At 43.4% G+C, this 23957-nt stretch overlaps 2 protein-coding genes across 2 annotated transcripts; both read right to left on the bottom strand.

Moving 5' to 3' along the window:
* Positions 1 to 10765: 10765 nt before the first annotated feature.
* Positions 10766 to 12649, bottom strand: LOC6617183 (putative gustatory receptor 98a). The gene is given in 6 exon segments (XM_002041474.2): positions 10766 to 10882; positions 10939 to 11051; positions 11054 to 11146; positions 11217 to 11631; positions 11633 to 11977; positions 12635 to 12649. Coding segments are annotated over 6 exon segments (1098 nt in total).
* A 7198-nt stretch (positions 12650 to 19847) lies between these two features.
* Positions 19848 to 21623, bottom strand: LOC6617182 (probable cytochrome P450 6a18). Its single transcript, XM_002041473.2, has 2 exons — positions 20504 to 21623; positions 19848 to 20444 (listed from the first exon to the last, which is right to left on the bottom strand). The coding sequence occupies exons 1-2, from the start codon at positions 21603 to 21605 to the stop codon at positions 20023 to 20025; spliced, it is 1524 nt and encodes a 507-aa protein (XP_002041509.2). The 5' UTR covers positions 21606 to 21623; the 3' UTR covers positions 19848 to 20022.
* Positions 21624 to 23957: the final 2334 nt, after the last annotated feature.

Raw genomic sequence — 23957 nt, 5'->3', positions numbered from 1 at the left:
ACAATATATTAAAACACAGAGCTTCACAAGTGCCGGCAAGTTAATTAAAAGACTCGCATATTTGAAAAGTTTGCCCTCCTCATTTTTCCATAGCCATCACAACACCATCACCATTACGGGTATCCAGTCGCCGCCACCCCATCATCATCAGCGTTCGGGGCTGCAATTTAATCATGTAAGTGCTGGCAAATTGTTGGCTAAAATTAGAGCCAGACAAATATTGCGCATACGCCTAGTATGCCAGTATGCCTATATGCCTAGTATCCGCGTTAAAAGGATGTTGTTGGCTGGTTGCTGCTGTTGCGGCCGCTGTTGTTGCTGTTGCCAAGTTTTATGCTAATGGTTTTCGTTTAAAGCCAAAAGTAATTTATTGTTGTCAGCGGGCGCCATCAAAAATGTTGCTGCACATTCATTATGCCTCCGAATTTGTTACGGTGTGTGTGTGGGTACTTTCGAGCACACTCTTATGTGGGCTTGGCTTGCATTAAAATTTTAGCCAGCCAAACAAAGTCGAAAAACTTGCATAGAAATTAAGTTGGTGTTCTTCGACAGCAGCCAGAGTCCTGCCAAAACAAAAAATGTTTTCTCTGGCGATTTGCTATTTGCTGGAGCATAGCTAAATATGCCTTAAATATATACTAAATTAATTTGGCTTGAGCAAGTTTTTCATCCAGCTGGTCAAACAAATAAATGCCGAGTGCCTAAGCCTTAACTAAATTTAAATATTTCACGCCAGCCACCAGCAGAACCATTTTATTCTCTATGCCATGTGACACGTTCTCAACCCATTGGCCCACTGGCTGGCCGGGAAAGGCGGGGAAAAGCGGGAAAACTATGCCCGAAGATAAAACAGCCGCGAACTTTGCAACATGTTTACGGTAAAAACGTGATTTTCGGCACAAAAACGGAGCGCTTGACCAAATGTGGCCAGGATCTCTCGAACCCTTTGCCAACTGTAAATAAGTTGAGTTAAGCGGCGTGGCACGCGCAACGTGAGCCGCCCGCAAACCAAGGCAAATGCCCGACCACAGCCATAAAAATTAAACATTTGTAGCTTTGTCACGTTTGTGTTGACACTTTCTTATCACAGTCGGGCGCAATGAGGGCCATCTACCCACTTCCGTTTCCTGCTCACGCCACCCACTCAACTCCACACCACCCACACCACTCATCCCACCCACTCGACCCGGCCTAAATATGAGCGTGTGCGTGTCAGCTTTGACTGCCTGGGTGACCCACCTGACCCACCGTGGAAATAAAACTTCAGGTGTGTGGATGAGTGTGTGTGTGGGACTGACACCGACCTCTGACAACCAACCGAACCACCCAAACCGCCCAACCACCGTACCCACTCGTCGCAGCATATGCCAAGCGATTTCATTAAAAGCCCAGCAAGTGCGGCAACGTGTCACCCTGATTCTGGATGTTGGATGCGGACTGCTGGATGCTGAGTTTGCGGCCAAGACCCGGCCGCATGCCAAATGCCAACTTGGCGGGTTCTAGTGCCAGTTTTCGATGGCATAATTTGCGTTTTCTAATTAAATGCGATTAGGGCGACATCACCTGCTGATCCATGGCTAGTAACTGGAATTTGGTCATGGTGGTTTTCCGAATTTTTAATTATGATGTGGGCTGAATTAATAAAGTTTTCAATGCTAGTAAGTTAAGCTGTATGCCAAACAATTACGAATCAAATTTTGAGTAGTTCAAAGATGTTGATATAGCCAGGAAAACAATTTTTGCGTGCGTAGTAGCTAAATCTAGCCTTTTCCCATATTCACCACAACGTGTTTCCTTTCCTAATTTAAGGACCTCCTTTTCAGCAAATGCGGTGAGATGGCAAACTAGCAATTTTCATTACGAGTTGAAGGCAATCCTCTCAATTTCCGAGCAGAAGTGATTTCAATGGCATTACCCCACACTCCCATTTGAATCGGCCAACATCTCAGTTTTTAATTCTCCTCCAGAAGCTGGCTCAGTTTTAGGCCGATATTTGCATGCGGTGTTGGCCGAAGTGCTGGTCCATATTTTTCGGTCAGAGGTTGGGCACGGATACGGAATATGCACTCTATTCCGACCACTTCGACCGAGAAGGTCCGGAGCTCCTAATGCGTTGCTCTTGGCTTCAGGATGGGCTTGATAATTTCATTTGCATATTGTATACGGGGCACTGTTGCTCCTCGCATGCTGAGATACATTTTGTGGCTGAAATTTATGACATGACATTTGAGCTGGGGCTTCGAGAAGCGAGAAGCCGTCGTCCTTTGGGGAGTTGTTGCCGAGGTGACTTGGCAACTTTGTTGCCATGCAACCTTAATGAGTTGACGCACGAGACCACAAAACTTGACACCCAAAGGCTTTAAATTGAAAAAGTTTAATGGGCATGCGTATTTGATTAAGGTTTGGAATTCTTTTTAATCGTGGTTTCGGCGGTGCCTTTGTGCTCGGATGCAATAATGGCAAGTGGGTGACACCTGATATGTAGGCGAAAGGTGAATTGGTAAAAGGACGAAGGAAGAGGAAGGGGAAATGGCTGCAAGCGTATAATATTTGAATTCGGCTTGGGGCTTTGCTCGCAAACTTTTCTGCTGTCCTTCAGCAACAAGGAAGTTGGCAGAAGTGGCGAGGACAAAAAGTCCTGTGGCTTGCTGCCTTTGCTTATTGCTGGCAATTCAATTAAATGCAGAGCTGCATGAAATTCCCTCTTCTGAGAAGGGCCATGTGTGTGCGCATCGGAAATCCATAAAATGCATCACATGCCATCAAAGGCTCAAAAGTTTTTCCCAAAGGTGCCAGAACATTTATTATGCGGCAGGCGTAGTGTGGGGATTTCTTTTTTTTGGTCGCTCCAGCTCGCGCAGCTCAGCTGAGCTATTTGTCTCAATTGCAATCAAACTTTGTGGCTTCCACTCGGCTCCCTTAGCCAGTTTCGCTTTTCTTTTCCCCATTTTGTCACGCAAATTGCACAAAAGTTGGATTGACTTGGGCGGGAAATTAAGTTGATGGTTTCTTCATGCCAGTCGCAAGTCCTGATTCTCGACGAGTCCTTTGTCAGTTCGCCGTTGTGTTTGCTTTGCTCGTCTACGCATTGTTATCACCGCTTGCCTTGTACTTACTTATTTAACTTGCAATTTTGCCCAAAATTCGCCAGCATATTAAAAAGTTTTCGGCTAGCTTGTAAGTGGCGCACTCGTCTGAAATAATAGCTGGCTGCCTGCAAGGATGCACTCTTTAATTGCAGCAGCTTAAGGAAATCAAGAGTGCACACAAAACACAGAGCAGAAAAGAACAAAATATCGCACCAAGTACGTAGTGAGACTGAAACAAAACCAGAGCGCACCCGAAAAGAGAAGATATAGCCGGGCCACAATGCACTCAAGCGCATTGACTTCCAACTAGCTTTGACTTGTGCCAAGCCAAGCGTGGATGGGCCAAAGTAGCTCGGTTGACAACCAAGACAGGCCCGACTGAGCTCGTCCTTCGCCTCGTTCCCTTCGCTCCGTGGCACCGTGAAAATCAATTGGGCACTGTGCAAGATGCTGTCCAGGATCCCCAGCTGGGCCACCAGGCTCCCCCGGGAGTCGCCTGTTTGTCTACACTGGGATATTGGCAAAAAGTTTTTAAGTTCGTGTATGAAGGTGAGAAAGCAACATACAATAGTATCACTTTTATGCCATAAAAGTCTCTAGAGGCTTGAAACCATTTAAAAATGTGTCTAACAGGTTAAACATTCTTTTAAAGAAATGTAACATGCAAGTATAGTTTCTAAAAGAAGTACACATCTGTTTTTCTTAGTGTAAGGGCATCTAGCCAGGAGAGATGCGGGCGGGGACTGCAGCTGAGCTGGCTTTAGGGCGGCATTATGCATGCGTTTGTGCATGAATATACTGCTGAAATGGAAAAAAAATGCAACAATGTTTAAGTCAACTTCCGTTTCCGGTGCTGCTTATGTTAACTCCTAGGCAAAACTGCCTCTGTTTCTGTTATTACTATTACAACTTCTGTTTCCTTTCCGGGTTTCCTCTGCAGCTAGCTTAATTATATATGAACTGCCACACTAATTGCCAAAACGGTTGCACGTTGCGTATTCGTATGCGTATCTGGCAAACCCATCAGCTCGGGCGCACCCACACATTACGTATACGCACCGTACGGAATGCGCCATTTGTGGCGCTCAATGATTGAATGAGTGTTTGTTGTTGTAGGGCGATTAAATTACGTTTTGTTTGACTCAACACACAAGCACAGAGACATGGTGTGTAGTTCTCGCAAAAGAGGCAGGTCTGAAAATCTAGTACATTTGTCATTTGCATTTTCCCCGTAACAGTTTGTTAAGCTTTGAACTTTTGCAAATTACATGAGTCCTGCCACAGGATGTATGCTGTTTACTGCCCTCGCTGTCGTTCCTGTTGTTTCTGTCGCCAGTGTTTGTGTTTGTCTGTGCTAATGTGTCACAATCTGCATTGGCGTTAAAACCTCAGCCGAGCAACGCCCTCAGCCGAACTCACCCACCAACATTGGGCGCAAATGCATTTGGCCAACGTCTGGAGTTTGGGTACTCTCAAATTGAATTTGTTATCAAATTAGTTTCATCAAATTACCATTAGGCGGCAATTTGATGCCCTACTTATTCCAATGTGTGCGTTAACAGATTAGGGCACAATAAGTCGAGCTCTCAACTTCTTCATCTCTTGCTGTTTGGAATTTGGGATTTTTTGGTTTTTATTGTGATTTATTTACCAAATCGTATATTGCACTTGGAAGCTTAGCTAATGTTACCTAAAAATGCAAAAACAGAAGTGGGAATACAGCAGCGCTGTGTAACCACCAGAATGGCATTCCGAAAGGCAGCCAAAAACAGAAAGATTTGTTCCAATAATGCCTTCAGCCATACTTTGCTCAGCCATGGCTCCATTACATCCGCATGGCCCTCCACATATCCCTCCCATCCGCCGACTTGAAGACACAATGGCAACGCCAACATATTGCCGCAGCTGTCCATGGATGTCGAGGGGGTTTGGTGGAACCTCCTGATAAAGAGGTGGCCAAAAAGTGGGCGTTCGCCTGCCGAGACAAGTGCATTACAACGTACTAGGTTATTGATGTATGTTTGCATAATGTAGACGGAACTATATACCCAGATATATATGTGTGCTGCTTGGTTGGCTGGCTGGCTGGCTGGTTGGTTGGTTGGTTGGCTGGTTGGATGGATGGACAAGGAAGGGACGAACAAGTAGCCAAGGAGTATGCTAATAATGTTTGTGCTTCAATCACATGGAAAAACAATATTGAAAAATACAACTTGTATGGCAGCCACGAGCAATCGTTTAGGGCCAGAGCTCAAGCATTGTTTATATTGCCTCAGCGGAGGAAAGCAACCCAACACACATCGCCCATCGACCATGGCCCTTATAAAGAGTTATGACAATGTTGTGTCAAAGTGTTATTGTGCCGTATTTTGTAGCGCCACAAAAGCAGTAGCAGTAGCAACATTGGCGCGTTTAGATAGCCCGCAAATGATCCAATTCGGTTGGGGTTAAGCGGCCCAGTCCGTTGAAATATATGGAAGATGGATCGATTTCAGCTATCTGTGCTTGATTGAGCGGTTGCCCATGTCCTTGAGGACGCCATCTTCCTTACAGATGCTTCCTCCTCCAACCGCATGCCAATGCTGGGCGGATGTCCTTAACCCTTAATTTAAGATAAGCCATTCGATGTTTGGCAAATTATTCCGCACTTGGCTTTTGGCTTTGAGTGCTTTCATTTACACAGCCCGCAATGCAATGCAATGCACAAATCCTTAATCTTTTCAAACGATTTTTTTTAATTAGTATCCAAGAATTTCGAGTAATTTATTTAGATGAAAGCCAGGCCATTGAGGCAGAGACAATTTCAAACCACAACTTCAAGTTGCAGAAATTTAGTTTCAATTACACAAGAGTGTTCAACAGCAAACATCTGCATATCCGAATGCAAAAACTCGATTTGATTGAAAATTAAGTAAAAAAGCAAGATATACGTTATATGTATAAACAAATTGTGTTGGGAAAATAGATAAATATTTCTTTGAGTTTGGCCAATCGAAATATTGAAATTTAATGGAAAACCCATTGAATAAGAGTGCCGGAAAAAGAACCAGCTCTTAAGTGCATTTAAAACATTTTGGCAGCGGGTGTAGAGACTGCATTTTGGATTCCGGCCAAATTTTCTATTTAGTGGTGCTAATGCTAATGGTTCTTGGCCAACCAACCTCGAAAACCTACCAAAACGAATGGTGTGAACATTTCGCATTGCCCCGCTGGCATAACTTCTGCACCCACAGACCTCGTGGGCGTGGCAGTTGGAAAGTTGGCAGGCTCTGGAATTTACGGCACTCCGGCACAGAGATCAGTTAACGATTTGCCACCCAAATGCAGTTCCATGGTGACAAGTTGCTGCAGCCAGGTAGGTGGGTTGGCCCAAAAAACACAATGCCATTGTGAGTGCTTTGAAGGGCTGAAGGGCGAGGATTGTATGAAACAATGACACCGAGGTCCCTTCCATAAATCTTCTTAGTCACTCAATCCCCTGGGTATTTCGATGTCTGTTTTCGATGAACACATTTCCAACCAGTGTTCCAGTAGCAAACTGCAACTGCGATTGCAGTGGGAAAATAAACCCTTTTGTCTTTGTTTTCCTAGCAAATAATTAAGTACGTGATGTGTGTCTCGTGCTGAGACGTTTTTAAGCACTTTTCAGCAAACATTTACACAGCAATTAAATGTTTTGCATGTCTTTGTTTGCATCGAGCAAATACTATCACATGTCAATGGATCCACATCGGCTTTTGGCTTTGGACTTGGATTTGCCACAGCATTTTGTCAGCTTCGCTCCCAGATTGCCAGCTTAAAAACTGTTCACGTGGCGCCATCGATGGCATTTGGAATTTGGAGTTGGGAATGGGCGACGTCAACAGACGTAGGCAAAATGTGAAAAATGTGTGTCCCACAAATAAACAAATCAGGTGCCGCACTGAGTCCTCCTCCACACGCCTTCTCATAATTTATGGCAATCCGGATGGAAGGGACTCCGGACTCCGGACTTCGGACGCCGGATCCCAAAGCAAGGATCCGAAACCAATCCAGTCACCGGCAACTAAGGAGCCTAGCTGAAATATTGGTCAACATTTTGCCCCACTCGATTTGTTTATTATTTCCACCCAGTTCGCTTGGCAGAGGTCCAATCCAGGAGGCAGGAAACTCTGCCGGATCTGGACTTCGAAGACGACTTTTTCGAGAGCACAGGGCACAGGCAGACGGGCTCAAAAGTAAAATGGCAGCTGCCTACGTAGCACCCTCGAGTGTATTGGCATACATATATATCCATAATACCCATAAATATGCCAAATCACTTCAGCCAATTCGCTGGTTGACCTGGTTCGTTCAGTTTCGCCCGGGGCATTGGCTAGATTATTGTTTTAATTACCGCTCATTCAGCGAATCAAATCATTATGAAAAGTTTGCGTAATGGTTCGTTTTTCTCGGTTTTTTTTTATGCCTTGGAAAAGGGTTTTTCATACGTCGGCGCAGGCGAAACTAATATACACTTGACCATTTGTTGAATTTAATTAGTTCTTTTTTGTAACCCCGATATCATTGATATCCAAACATCGGTTAGTTTTTGCAACGCATTTTAATGACTTCTATGGATGTGTGTGCTCGTTCTCTGGTAATGTCAAACGCATGTTAAAGGGCTCTTTTTATTTAGTACTACAATTTACCTCCTTTTTTTGGATCCTTTATTAAAGTGAAAACGTTGAATGTTCGGTTGTATTGCAAATTTAAAGCTGTTATACATTTTAATTGAATCAAATGTATTTAATCCACACTTTAATTTATGGATAGTACTTGGTTTCTATATAATGTATACATAATTAGTTTGGCCAAACCTTGTCTACCTGGAATGTGGTGCATGGCGGCCTTTGCTGGTTTTAGCCCAAATGGCTTTGGAAATGCCCGAGAGTGGTTATTGCACTCAAGCACTAACCCTTTGAGCTCGAACTGAAACTCAAACTCAAACTGTGACCCCCGGCAAAATGACCGGTGTGTAAACAATGCCATTGGGCCCATACACTGCTATTTTATGCTTTATATTAAAGCTCTGCCGGCGGACCATTAAGGGATCCTTTGCGATGGCAGGTCCGGAATATTATCTAGTGCTTATCGCTCACTCAGCGTGCTCGTCCATCGATACATAATACTGCTGCAAGGTTGCGAGATTGTGGGTTATTTGTCGTTAATATGCAAACAGTTAACTGCAGTCACGCACATTACCGCCGCATGTGAGTGTGTGCGTGCGAGTGTGCGTGTGTGTGTGTTTATTGCATGGCTTATCGGCCCCGAATGTCCTGCATGTCCTGCATGTCCGTGCTCGGCTCAAATATGGCCGGGTTCAATCATAACCGGAAGCGGAAGTTAATTGTGCACATGTTTAATGCAGCCAATGGTTGATGATTTAAGCACTGTTCCCCCGCCATCCCCAGTGACAACAACAATTAGCGAGTGCAAATATTGTGACGCTGCCGAAGATTACAAAATCCAGGCCAAAAACCAACCGAATATTCGCGTCCTGCTCAGCAAGCTGACGTATAAAATGGGGGGAAAAAAAAGAAATGTAATTTGTCGCTAACCAAGTGTGTACTAACCTCATTTTACTAAAAGCATTAAAAATAAAATGTAATCACATGCTTCATAAAAGTAATAACTACACACGCACACAGAGATGCTCGTTTCTGTCTATGATAGAGCTTCCTGCACTTCAAAACGTGCCTGACTACGTGTCGCTATAAAAGTCCCTCCAGCAAGTGTGCGAAAGTGTGTGTTCTGGTTGTGTTCCACTCTCATGTCTGTCACTGCCAAGAAGCAACTACGTACTCCGTTTATGGGGGCAAAAAACGAAACAAAGTTAAAAATACGAGTATGTATCCTTGGTCAGATCTTGAATAAAATATTACCCACTCTACTGCTACAAAGTTTCCTCAGACATCAAATGTTAGGCAGCTTTCGAATAAGCTAGTTACTCAAAGTACAACGTGGCAACTCTAAAGTAAACTCAAATTCTAAGGTGCTTCGGTGCAACTTTAACTATAATCTTTATATTTGTATGAATTTTTATATACTTTACTTATAATTTAAGATTCCCGCATAAACCTTACAAACGGACCGCCATTGCCGCCATTGTCTATGTCAAAGAACTCATGGCACTGGTATACTGCCATTGGCGTCTATGTGCATTAATGTGCGTGAGCACATCTGATTTTTATGAGACGATTATGAGTTGCCTTTTATTATTTGCCATTGGGTTGGCCAAAGCAAGCGCACACGAACATTTGCCATTCGAATTCCCTACCAATCAGGCGTTTCAGGGGGGGACTCTTGAGCATTAATTAGTGTCAACACATAAGCTCACTTCGAGTTGGAAAAGTACCCGAGTTGCTGAACAAAAACGTTTTCAGGTGGTCCTAAGCCATTGCAGCTGCAGTTGGCTTCTTTAAGCTTCCGTCGATGGGTGAAATGAAAATCCGAAATGACTCTCCCTAAGGACAGCTGATCACTGAGGAAAAACAGGGGTTTCTCTGAATTTATTAGGGCACTAAAATGCTTATCGAAATTTTAGGCATTTCATTGAAATCTAGAGTAATGATTAGAAATTAACAACTTCAAGGAGTACTTATATGTTTTCGGTTTGAAACATATTTTTTTCGCAGTGCCCTTTTTGCTGAAAAAAGCCGTGTGAATGAAAGAAAATCTTCTAGCCGCTTCAGAAATTTGCCTGATACCCAATGTGTCAAGTGTCGCAGAGCTCGTTAGAATGTTAAGTCGATTCTGAAGAAGAGCATTGTCATGTCGCATATGACAGCAAACAGTTGCAGTTTATTGGATCCCTCACTCTGTCGAGGATTTTGCTTTTCCCAAATTTTAAAGTGAATAAATAAAAAATTCATCCTGATTAATGAAGTGCCCTACAAAGTTTGAGATTTGCCGCATGACCTGCAGCACGATTCGGTTCGACTTGACATCTACCCACACTCACTAGATTCAATTCGATTTATCATAGAGCGCTGGAAATTTTGCTTTAAGCCCCCCAACTTGGAGCCTACTCGTGCGAATATATATAAAGAAAGTATGAGTAAGCTGCACTCTCACTTGGCCACGAATTTGTGCGTGGCAGCAACGGCCTGAGTGGCAAGCTTCAAGGCTACTTACACTCTAAAATGCTGTTTTCCTGGAAACAATTAAGAAGTGTAGAAATGCAACTTCTCAGAAAGCCGAAAGAGCAGTAAATATACTTTCGTTTATTAAAATGTTTATACTAAAGATTTGTTTTTTCTATTAAATGGGATATAATAGAAACAAGTCGCAAGTCGCAAGTGTATCTTTCAGATACATTAGTTTACGTATGAACCCCTGACAGATTGGCCATGCGTGGCGAACAAGCCCAAGCCATGAGCACAAGTATCCCCAGGACCTCCCTGCGTCCTGAATCCTGAATCCTACACGAACGGTCAGTGGCCGTTGGCAAAAGTTTATAATAGAATTTTTAAGCATGAATAATTATGTGAAGTAGACTTTCGGCCAGCTGCTGTTGCTTGCTGCTGCTCTGATTGCCTCTTGTCCTTTTTTGATTATGCACGGGCAGATATCAATTTTGCTAATTAGGTTAATTGACTTTAATTTAATAAGCACGCGACCAGACTGCCCAACAATAATCGATTCAAAGAGGTCACTTAAACGGGGGCACTTGTGGATGTGATGTTTTGACAGTCTGTGCTCATTTTCTTGGCTCTGAAGTTGATGCTAAACTGGATGCAGATCACAATTTAGCTGATCATTCCAAAAATGAACTGGAAAAATGAATTATTTGTAGTTTTTACTAATGGCACTGTTCAAATTTGCCTACCTTTCCCAGCATATCTGTGTTTATGTCCACCATTCCTCCTGCACAAAATTTATATTTCTCCTGACTCATCTGAAGGTTTAAACTTCTAAGAGCCGCATTTAGTTGACTACTACCGATCGAAACTTTCGCTGCAGTGCATCACATCGCGTGCAGAGATAGCAGGGCACTATAGTCTCTAAGAGTTTGATGCACTCATCCATAGCGACGTCTGTTGGGAAATAGTACATATACATTAAATTAGCTATATGAACTATTTATTTTAATGGGCTTTTACTAACAGTGCTGCACAGCCACCCTTGTGTGCTCAACTCTGCTGAGGTAGAGCCAGTATGGCAGGGCAGAAGTATCGATGAAGAACTTCATGAGCAGGGTGATCAGGCTCAGTTGAAAGTAGGACTCCAGACAACGGATTGCCTGCCACAAAGAGTTATGGATTGCCTGCACCTTCTCCAATTTCTGCAGGGATAAGCGGCGTATGGACCACATCTCAAAACGGGTTCTGTACAATTCATCCAGGACATTGGAGCCTCCAACGATAAGTTCTTGATAAATAAACCAAATCACAGCACAGTACAGTGTGAACTCGGTAAAAGGAGCCAGCAAAACCAATTCCGAGTAGGTGGCGTAATTGGTAAGAGCACGATTACTATATATAGTCACTACGATAAATAGTAGCCATCGTATGATGAGGGCTGGATCCGTAGATCCAATTGCAGTATCTCCGCACACGATCCGTGCTATTCGGAGTATCCAGTTGCAGTTTTATTTGGGTATGAATCGCCTGAAGTTGCCTATCCACATCTTTGCTGCAATTTCCCCACAGTAGCTCCAATACGATGATAGCATGACCCAAAACTAGGGCAACAAAGTTGCTCAGGTCGATGGTTCTGGAGAATCGATCGTTCAGGAAAACGTAGTCAAATTCATAGTCGAAGCTGGAGCGCCAGTAGCTCGAAAATCCCAATGATACACCAAGCAGCACAAAACAAAATCCTTTCGCGAACAGATTCTGACCAAAGGGCAGAATTCCCAAACAGTTCTCCCGACATTTGTTCCATTACTGAAAATTAACCCTAAGGTCCTTTCAGCGGTTTCTGTTTTGTAATTGGCTAATTGCTGTTATCGGGCAGGGAACTCATGCAAAATATTCTTCATATATATAAAGGGAACACTTTGAAAAATGAAATAAATTAGGTCTCAAACAATCTGCATTACATTTATGAAAAATGTTTCAATTTGCCGTTCCCAACTGAGGCTGCCTGCCTGCTGATAAGATCCCTTTGTAATCACCCGAAATGACACATTTCCCATTCAAATTAGCATCAAAGTGATGTTAGAGCCAAGTGGAAGCAGATGCCCCAGTGGCCATAAGTGAAATGATTTGTTAATTTCATTTCGCCACCACTCATGCACACACTCACTCACATACACACACACAATCGCAGCTCTGGGGGCGATGAAAATAGCTTATCAAAAATATGGAAAAGTCGAGGGGAAAAGGGAATGGGGGCCCCACATAAATTTGCATGCCTTTATTGCAACCACAACGAGGACTGGCAAACAATCGGGGAGCCGTACAAACACGCATGCGAAGCCCGTTGCCACATAAGGCAGACACTTACATCCGCTTTACTGGCTTTTATGCAACCACCGTGGCACTTTGTTTGCACACTTGTAAAACACCTGCAGAACGAACGCCTTTGGCGGGCATATCAGTATGTGTTTGTGTACGAAGTAATGACTTAATTGCCTCGCCCTTCTGCCACCCGAAAGCCACCCATATACCAAGTAGCAACCACCCAACGCGATTGATCCACCCGCGTTTCTCCATCTGCGAGTGGGCTTCATAATTCCGCGCAGGTGTCGAGGACGCTTTGTCTTTGATTGTTCGTCTGGAGTGACTCTAATCTCTGCCAGCCACACACCATCACCGACAGGAATGTTCGAGGTATACACTCGTAGTCGTACTACCCGCACTTCTGCTTGAGAATCGCAATCTTGGGCTCTTGAAGCTGAGGCCTCTGGTCTGGGTTCAATTGAAGCAATTGTGCGGCGTTGATTTGTATAATTTTGTAATTTGTATACCAAAATGGTGGCCACACATGTGTGCTGGGTTGGGGCAAGCCATTTCGCCAGTTGGGGGTAAAAACGTGTATAAATAAATTAAAATGTATATGCGAGTGGGAGGCATTCAATTGGGGCGGTGCAAAAGTTGTAAGGATTAAATATAAGGCACAAACTATATAGAGATATACCTGATGAAATAATACCACCTCTACAAACTTGTGATGATGTGGTATAGAAATAAAAGATACTTCTTACCAAATATATGCAAAACAATTTGCGATTAAATAAAGTGATTATGTATTAAATAAGTATTGAAACTTTTAATAACGTGTCTGATATGATTAGTTTATTTTAACATATTTTTAGATTATTTTATTATTATATTATTATCCCATACCTGTACTTCTCATCCTCCCCAATCGCAATAATACGCCAGTTGCTAAATGTAATTATCGAAATTCCTTGCGTAAGATGAGTTGTCTATATGGTTATGATATGCCATAGGCCATGGGATTACTAAGTACCCATACACGTGGCTGCGAGGAGTGCTGACTTTGAGATTCCAGGAAGTGGATGTGCGGTTAGTGGGTTTTGAAGATGATGCTCAGGGCTGAGCGAATTCTAATGCTGAGTTCGGAACATAAGACACGTTCCTCTGGAACAGATGCCAATGACTACTGAAGGAGCCCAAACCAAGGAGCAACTCATATGTGTTGGCCTAGTGTAAGTCACTCCGAGTTATCTGATTTTAATTTGGCACAATTTCCCTTTTCGCACCTGTTGTGACCTGTGTGCTCCGCTTTCGTCAGCCCATTAAAAATATGCAAATATAAATATGCTAATTTGCAGAAAATTGATTTTGCAATTTAATTGAATATTCCATACCAGTCCTCTTTGTGGTTGTTTGTGTGGTGGCTCTGGAATGCGGAATGGTGTGAGTGTGGTACATGTGTCTTGTAGCTGCGGTTGTTCGAGCAGCTGCCACAAATTGCATAAATACGAACAATACTCGCAACATTTTCCATCCTTCGCACATCATTTGAAACTTTTTGGGGCTATGCCGCTTTTAATGGCATTTAAATTGCCAAAATTACAACACGCATCGCACGGAGCAGCGAGCCGGAAAAAGAGAACGAAGCTGCTGTGCTGAAAATCAATAGGAACAAAGTTCAATTCGGTTTAGAGCCATTGGCACTTCCTGACAAATGCTGCGCCTGATATATGGCCCCAGACTGGCTCAATAAATTCCATGTCACTTTCTCCGTGTCGACTTGCAAAAATGTCCTCCTTCTTGTTTGCGGCGCAGGAAGTGTGATAAATGTGCGGCATTTGGCGCGCAATGCAAACATGGCACCTTAAACTACAATCAAATATAATTGCATTTTTCACCAGGCAATCATTATGAGAGATGGCCGAGTGGAGAAAAAGCGGAGATGGACTGGCGAAAAAGCACGAAGTCAAAAGTCCGGACAATCTTCGACCAGACAATTGCAAATAGTCAGCAAAATGGCAGCTAACATGGCCAGCTAAGTGATAACAACATACTCGCATACGATTGCGGGCAAGAAAATAGGTAATAGGCTTATAAGAAAACGTTCTCTTATCATAAGTATATCAACAAGAGTTCACAATGTATCTCAAAGCATGCAGCAGTTTATTTTAGTCCTTCTATTATGCATTGTAACTTAAGATAGCTTCTTAATGTAAAGAAATTGATCCATACCATTCGAGAATTTTCATTACTATATCAATATCTCCAACTGTACGTGTGTGTTAGTTTGGAAACATCATTTATCTTGTCCTGGCAGCGAGTCGAAGTCGCCTGCAGTCCTCGGACTTGGAGCTCCAAATCGGACAGGACCGCACAGTGACCGAGACAGGCAAAAATATATTTTCTCGATGGCTATAGCTATTTATTGCCGAATTCGCTTATTTTCTTCTTATATTTTGCCAGCATCGCAGACGTGGAATGGAATGTTTGGCTCTATTTTTCACTATAATTGGCAAGGTTAAACGGGGTGAGGCATCTCGGAGTTCATTGATATAAATGGAAACTCACAGTGTGTTTTTCTTTCTGATCGCATATTTGCCTCGGCAGAAGGTCACTGGGACAATTATCAAAAGTAGCGATGACTTGCTGGGGAATTGAGGCGTAATGACAGCTCGCTGTTTGCGTGTTTGCCTTTCGATTTCGTCCTTTGCGTTTTTTATTTTGCCATTTGGCTGGCTGGATGGCAGACAGCGCAATTAGGCCAGTAAATGTGGCGAGCGAAACGCAGGCTGCAAAATGGCCGGAATGAATGTCTTGCCCCGGGCTCTCACAACCAGACACGCCCACACACAAGGACACCAGGACGACAGGACTCGCGGACGCGAGGACACCAGGACACCAGGACACATCCTTTGCCCTCTCTTTGGGGCAAACAATCGAAGATTTATTGCCCCTCGGCGCATTCTTTGGCACTGCGAATGTGCAAATTCGCGCTGAAATATATTTCCAGCAGAAAGTTGTGTAGGCAGCCCCTATAAGTGTGCTATACTTTTGCCACAAATCATAATCGATTCATTGACAAGTCGACGCTCCATTTTCCCTATCCTGGGCCCATTTGCTCCGGTTTTCTTAAAGAGGTTTAATGCTGGATTAAGCGCAAATATATTCCTAACAAATACAAATTGCACATCTGTGTAAAGTTACCTAGAATTTCAGCCTGTGACTCTAGCATAACTTTCAAAACTCTTGCTTAAAGTTGCTAAAATGTAACAACGGTATTGTTTCTAAGAAATTATTACTTTTAAAGAATGAGTGTTGTGTCCATCCAAATTATTTAAAGTTTAAAGAATAAGCCGTATTCAATATATTCAAAATAACTCAGCTTGATTTGATTTACTCAGCTACAAGGAGGGAGTGGACCATTTTGCAGACGCGATTAGTCGAATTAGGAAGTGCCGGCTCGGTGTTTTCATCAGTTCGGGGCCAAGGACATGTCGAGCCTTTAAGCCGATTCCTTTTCGCCTGTCGATGTTACACATGACGAGCTTACTGGCTGGCCATTGAATATTTACCAATGTGTATGAAATTAAGACTGACATATTTTGAGGCAACAAGCAGCTGAGCTGACTGCCAAGGTGACGGCATTTCATGCGGGTGCTAAAGATTTTTGCATACATGGGTATTAGGATGCCGAGTCCTTGCACAAGGACCCCCAAATCCGACGTGCACGAGATTCTGCCTGCGCCATAGCTGCTTATTGCTGTTTACCATATTTGCGCTTATTTGTTTGTCGACTCTCGCAAATATTTGAATTTGAATTCAAACGTGCTTGACACATAATACTCCGCCCGAAGCCCCAGTCTTCGTAGCCTATTTCGCTGTGCAAATATTTTATGAATTTCAATGCGCCAAAAGCATTGTGGAGCTGGCATATTCAATGGAATGGGCATGGTGCAGCTCGGCAGGTGACACAAATGCGCCGGCTAATAAAAGGCAACAAAATGTGAAATTAGTTTGACACGTGTACCGGCGCAAGCGACGAGGAAAATAAAGCACTCCAGCTCGGATCAGACAGCTGCAGAGATTTGCGCGTTGAAATAATGTCGGCATCGGGGATTCGATGCTTATAATGCAAATACGCTGACAGGATATTCCCTTGCTTGGATACTTATAAATATCCTTGAAATCCACACCGAACCTAATTATTTCGTGGGCTTGTGGCAGTTAATGTCTTTAAGTGCTTTAATGTTGCTGTAATGTTTCTGCGCAAATAATGCCTGCTTGTCGCAATCAGTGAAATAATTTCATTAAATATTTTCCCATCTTAATTATCCGGCCACCTTTGTATTTCGATATCGTGTGTAATCGTATGCGTCCCTGGCGTTATTTAACTTTAAGCTCTGCCAGCGACCACACACATGCATATGTATGAGCATATATGCTTTCAATGTCTGTAAGAAAGACTGAATGCCATAGTATCCGTAGTCGGTCATGCAGCACAAGTAAATGCCGTCTGACAATCGCATCCGCACAAACACATCTCACCACAAATCTACTTAAAACGCAATTAAGTTGAATGCAAATACTGCTGCGAACTCGGTTCGCTGGCGGGTTTGGGCAGAAGAGCGAAAGCGACGACCTTCCAGTTAAACAATGGCAGACAGAATAAAGATGCAGATGCATAAACCCACCAGACCCACTTTCTCCACTCGCTCTGCATATGCAGGCTAACGTAATTTTCACAATAAAATATTCCGCGAAAGGAAAATAATAAAGAAGATGCTACCGCGCCTGATGCGACTGAAAGAAAAACTATCAGAATAATCTGCGCGGTAAATTCCTCAGGGATGTTACAATATGTACACTGAGGAAAATGCATTCTTATAAATTACAAGTAAAGCTGATCTTTAAAACCATATTTAATGAAATGAAAAATTGCCACAAATGAATTGAAAGTTCGAGCTGTTTCTGCAAACGTATGTCCTTCAATCTAGGAGCTTGTTTATTATTAAAAATGTGATACTTTTCTTCAGTTAATACAAAATGAAAGCACTGCAACTTGTCAGCTTCTTCTGTTGAATAGCCTTCCCATTTCTCTCTGTGTAGGAATCACCTAGGACTGCAGCATATGGCAGTTGCCTTGGGGCCATATCTTCCACTTTTCGCCGCTGCTCGCTGATGACTTAAAAGTTAAATTTGTTTTTGAATAAACTTGAATCAACTTTTGGCCAAGGAGAAATAGAGCAGGATGCAGACAGCCAGTTGAGAAAAGGGAAAAGTGGAGGCCGTGGGGCGGAGTTCAACACTTCAAGGTTGTTGGCAATTTGCAAAACATGGCCAGGTAATTCATACGTGTACAGCTGGCAGAGCAAAAAAAAAAAACACAAAAAAAGTGAAAGAAGTCTCGCAAATTTGTGGAAATGCATATGGCAAATTGTTTTCCACGGAGATGGGTAAGTGCGTGAGCTCCTTGCAAATTAATTGTGCGTGCTGCCTGTGTGTTGGCCTTGCCATCCCGAAATGCCAAAGTTTTGGCTTTCAATTGCGAAAATTGCGCAGAACGCCTTTGTTGGGGCTCATTAGGCACTTGTGAGGCCCTGCGAGTGCGAATCTGAGCTGGCTAAATTGTGAGTACATTATGGCCCGAATGCGAAGTTTATAAAGCCGTTTGTACACATGCCAAGTGTTGTGGAGGCGCCGTCCAATCCTCCACTTTGCAGTTTGCAGCTTGAAGTTGGGAGTTTGGAGTTGGGAGTTTCGAGTCTGGATCTGAGGACCAAGACATAAACATACGACCGACCAGCAGTGCACCCTGCTTTTTCGAGCAGAAGCGAAAGGAATTTCCTTGCCATAAATTCACTAAAAGCTTTTGCAACGAGAATTTGTAGCTACCTTCCGCTGACAACATGGCTCACCTGTACAGGTGAGTGGGTTCTGTGGGCTGCTGTTTAGCTGGCTGTTCGCTTGGTTGTTCGGTTCAGGAGCCGCAGGATCCAGATCCCAGTGCCACCATGGGGTGCCCAGTTCGTTGCAGTCAGACCATTTCTCTTGCCCTGCAGCCAAAGCGAAATTTACGCCTCCCACCTTCATTATTATTGCACTTGGCCAACACACACACACACACAATTGCCGTTGTTGTTGCTGATGCTGCCTCTCAGCCTTTTTGTTGGCGGCTTTTGGCCACCGCAGACAATTTGGCAAACGTGCAAAAGAAGTTTCTAAATAAAAGTGCAAACTAAATGAGCATTTAGTGTGCTCGCGTCGTAAATTCCTGTTGAAATATTTCTGTCGTCTTACAATTTAGCACTGCCAGCTCACTTGACTTGTGCAGTTAGTGAAGTTCAAAGTCTTAAAGCTTTACCTTTATCATAGGCCTTGAAAACAGGGCAAAGACTGGTAATAAAATGATGGTAAAGATAATGGAATACTCATAAACCTTATTTACGGACTTGGCTTATTGGGTTAATATGCAATGCTTTTATATTTCTTTTTATGTTATATGTAAACTGTTACAATTGCTATAGCAATTAAATAAGTTTAAAATACTTTTGTACTCGTGCCGCCGTCGAACTCGAATCTTAAGCCTTTAAAGCGCTTTATGGCCACACGGCGTATGCGTTATGAGCGTGCCATGAGCATGGAGCCGCCATGAATATACGTTTGCATTTTGCATTAATTATGTGCCAGGGCGTAGGGCTTTGACAGTGTTAAGACTGCCTGGGCATCACTCACTCTGGGCACAATAAAATGGGGTAATGAGGCGCAGCTGGCATTGCTAAAAGCGGGCGTAGGCACACAAATGCCGGCCAACTCGCACGAGTAGTACACCTTTTTATGTGTCTGCCGGTCGTTTGGCAGCGGATCTGGACCTGGACCCAAAAGCTGCTAGCAAGCCATGCCATATCGCAAATGTGTATGCCTACATACCGCACCGTGGCGCATGACTTCATTAGTGTAATGAAAACAGAAGCTGGCAGCAAAAATGTCAAGGTTGATGCCCCGCCCCCATTCGCCTCCTTCAGCCCAACATTCTCCATTCGCCATTCTCCGTTTGGCGTGCAAATCGTCGCCAATCCGACGGCTGGTCCATTTTCGAAGGCTTAACGTGGTCCTGGGCAGCGGAAGGAGGCCGGGAAAAAGGTTAACACTTGCAAAATGGCTAGCAAGGACGTGCCCGAGCTTCGTTTTGAATAACAAATTTAATTAGAATTAATACATGCGGGCCTGAGCTAAAGCGAAAGCCCACCAAAAGGCAAATGGGTGTGGAGCGGAGTGGTTTGGAGTCCTGTCGTCCTGCCGGTAATTGGTAAACGCTGAGCCCAGCAATAAGGATAAAAATGCTATCAGCATATGCAATGCCAAACGGGTCGCTTCATTATGGTACACTTCCATGAATAGTTGAATCTATAGATATTTGACAAAATGGAATTGGCCAAGGAGAACTTAGTAACTTAGTAAAATTGAGCCAGCTGTTATTATAAGTTGATTATTAGTTTTTAAGCGTATGTGAGAAAAGTTCGTCGTTTCTAGATTGCTTCCACCTTCAGCTGAATTCCGCCTTTAATTCCGAGTAAAATGGCGGAATGTGGATCGAAGATCAAGGGATCTGGTGTCTCTGAGCATTTGGAGAACATGAAGTTCTTAATGAGCATGGCTAGTCCAATACGAGCCTGCATCTGTCCAAATCTCAGTCCAATGCAGTTGCGAGGACCTTCTCCGAAGGGAAGCCAGGCAACCGAGGGACGTTTGGCGGATTCTTCTGGAGAAAACCTCTCCGGCCGAAACTCATTGGGTTCGGGGTAAATACTAGGATCGTGATGTATGGCCGACGATGGAATAATGACCGACTGTCCAGCCTCGATGACAAATTTGGGATTGCCGGGAACCACAAAACGTTTGGCGGCCACTCGATCCACATTCGGTACTATGGTATAATGGCGTAGGGTTTCTGAAACGACATTTTATGATCTTTTGGGATCGCTTGAATTTAATAAACACACAACTCACCATTTATAACTTGGTCGAGGTACTTTAGATCCTTGATGCACTCGTAGGTAAACTTCTGATCGTGCTGCTCCAGAACCTGCTCCAACTCGGCTCTCACCTTATCCTGGATACTCGGATTCTTGGCCAGCTCGTAGAGGGCAAATGTCATGGTGGAGGATGAGGTATCAAAGCCAGCGATGAAGAACACAAAGGCTTGGGCAACGATCTCATCCATGGTTAGTCCCTTAACAACCTCGCCATTCTCAAGAGTCATATTCTTCTGATTTTTTAAGCCAATTAGCATATCCATGAAATCATTCCGTTTGATATTCTCCTTTTCGCGCAAAGTGACAGTCTGCTTAACTATTCTTTGATAGAACTCCTGAATTTGAGCCGTGTTTCGGCACAGGCCCAGTCGCCTGGCCAAATTGGGATAGCTGCGCATGAGGCCACTTACTAGATTACCATGACGAGAATCCACCAAAGCCCGCCTGCCAAAGTGCAAAAACTCGGCCTTCTCATCTCGCAGACTATTACACTTGATGCCAAAGGCACAGGTTCCGATGACATCCACTGTGAACCTGGCCACCAGATCCCGAACGTCCAGTATGCAGTTTTCCGCTACCTTCTCGTGCATCACAGCCATTAATTCCTCAGCCACCGACACAATCGTCGGATACATGAACTTCATTTTGCCCGACGTGAAAGTCGGGGATAGCTTGCTCCTTAGCAAACGCCACTGGGGTCCATCCAGATTAAAGAGATGCGCTGACATGGGATCATCTTTCTCGTTGTAGTATATTCCCTTGTCGGTGAAATTGGAAAAGTTCTTGATCAGTATTTGTTTGGCCAGCTTCAGATCTATAACAAATGCGGCGGGCTTCTGGAACAGATAGAATCCCACAAAAGGAGCCTTGCTGTTCCGATACTTGTTGTAGTATTCCTGGTGGATTTCGTGAACGGTCCTCGTTTTCTTATATCCCTCCATATTTCCTCTGAGAGGATGGGGCTTATCATACGGAATGCCACGCCTCTTAAAATACGTTAGTTTGCGATGGAGTATATAGGTAACGATCGCCAGTAGGGCGACTGCCACTTGGAAGAGAAAGTAGGTCAGCGGCATATTGGCGACGTTGTTTCAGAAATACTAACTGGAAAAATGGACTGTGAACATCTATTTAATGACTTTCTTTATCTAATGTTTGCGGACAACTATAAAGCCGCTGGAGACTACAGCTTTTATCACTCCATATAAGTCTATAAAACGTATATTATAAATACGCATATTAAGATAATCAACTGCTCTGCTCTGATTGCGGAAACCAGACGTAGTATAGATAGTATAGTGGATGTTCACTGATAAATTATCCGATCTCTATAGACATTACCAATTTTGGAGTCTACTGCAGATATCATCATAAAGGGCTGCTGAGTTGAAAACTACAGTAGAGTACTGAGAATTAGACCAACAATATTTATTTAAAATAACGAAAATGCTGTGCTAGGCAAATGTTGTGTTTTTCATCAGCGATTTATTTATTTATTTTTGTTGTTACTGGTTGGTATAACATACAATGTAAAAGAAAGTAATTTAATACGTCGGTTTTTTCATAGCTACTAGCAGCTTTGAACATTTGTCACAGCCACGCCAACAAGACAAATACACAAGAATTTAAGTAAACATGTTAAAACCATAAAAATGCAAGTTTACAAGGAAGCAGCTGGAAAAAAGTTTGTCTTAGTGCAACCAAAAGTCCAATGCAAAAAAGAACGCGCGCTGTAGAAAAACCAAATCGGGTATAAAGCCATGGCATCAGCGTGTAAGTGTGTGCGTGTGTGGGTGTCCTGGGGACTTTCTCATCCTTAGAAAGCACACACACACAGAGGCAATATTTTTTGCCAACAATGAGGGGCGGTGGGCGTGGTTCGAAATATGTGAAATCATGAATAAACTGCCATGTGCACAACATTCAACATTTTGCATTCTTGCAGCACCAGCAGCACTTCTTCTCTTTCCCTTCGAGCTCTGTTCTTTTTTATTTCCTCTGGGCTCTTTGTTACCGCTTTTTCGCAAGCAAAGGCAAAGGAAAACGCTGCGCCCCATTGTATGCGCTCACTTTCCTTTTTCGCCGACAGAGGGCGTGGCGCTCGCTCGACTGAGTGCCCAGCGAGTTCGTGATTAATAATCGATGCGATGGACGACATTTCGCATTTTCAAACTCACGCACGAACGTGCCGTTTGGCCCGGAAGGTGTGTGACACATTAATATTGACTACTGGCATCGAACAAAGGGCTTTTTGCTTTTTGCTCGGAAATAGCATTTTGCCCCTATTCCCATTCCCACTCCGATGCATGCAAACTTATTTGCGCCTCGACTGTCGGCGACACAGGCTGCCAATTCAGTCACATCACTTCACTTCCAGTTTGGCGGTAAATCATCACCGTTTTGCTGGGAAAGCACTGTACAATTGCTTTGGCACATGCAAAAGCATGCTTTGCTAAAAGCAGTTTTGATACCCTGCAGAACTTGCTGTTCCATATCAAACAAAAACCTCTCTTAACGTGCGAAAAACTAGTGACGATAGCACCTCCACATTGTGACTAAAAATATAAAAAAAAAGAAAATAACAACAAACTGGAAATGATGATAATAAGTTTGCTTTTAAGGTGGCTATAAAAAAATCTGTAAAAAAATGCTTGCACTTCAAATTTACAAATGAATCCGAGATGAGCTTAAGAAAATCGGTATTTCAGCTGGCAATTTAGTGCGCAAGGGTATTCCCGTATAGCTTTCCATTCTTTTTTCCGCAGTCTTTGCCATTTTCCGGTCCTGACTTTTCTCTTTTGCTGCACTTTTTATGGCTTTTTTAGCTGCCGTTTTGGTCTCTCGCTCGCTTTTTCTCGCCGCATTTGCGCTCCAGCTGAGCTTTGGTGATGAAGGGTGCAGCTTAAAAATGAATCATTTGACTTTTTCTTATTAAATAATTTATAAGAATTAGTTGAGATTTGCATTTTTTTTGCCAGCCAGCTAGCAGCTTCGGCCCTCCGGCTTCGGCGGTATCTTTTGCCCACCCAAAAAAAAAAAACCCAGTATTTGACTGTGCAAATTTCTATTTAATTCGAAATTTATTGCGAGCAATTTTCTTCTTGCCCGTAGATTTTTGTTGCAGTTTTCATTGCTGCTTTTCGTACTGCTGGCCTTAAAGTGCACGACTGCTAACTTGGCTGCCTGGCGGGCAATTGAATTGCAGTTTTGTATCTTGAGCAGGCGACCGCAGTCGAAAGTTGTCGAAAAATTTCAGCTGCTGGTGTGTTTGTAGTTCAGAGTTAGCTGGCTGTTGCCGTTTTGCTTCATTAGCCATGCAGAGCGGAAATAACAATAATAATAAGAGCAAGAGCCAAAAACAAAATCCCTCTTAAATTGTATCCGAAATTGTTTTTTGCCGCTGGCCTGCGGGGCTTAGTGCGCCAAAA

Source organism: Drosophila sechellia, chromosome 3R (assembly GCF_004382195.2).
Source record: "Drosophila sechellia strain sech25 chromosome 3R, ASM438219v1, whole genome shotgun sequence".
NCBI lineage: Eukaryota > Metazoa > Arthropoda > Insecta > Diptera > Drosophilidae > Drosophila > Drosophila sechellia.
This window is presented reverse-complemented; position numbering and strand designations above follow the sequence as displayed.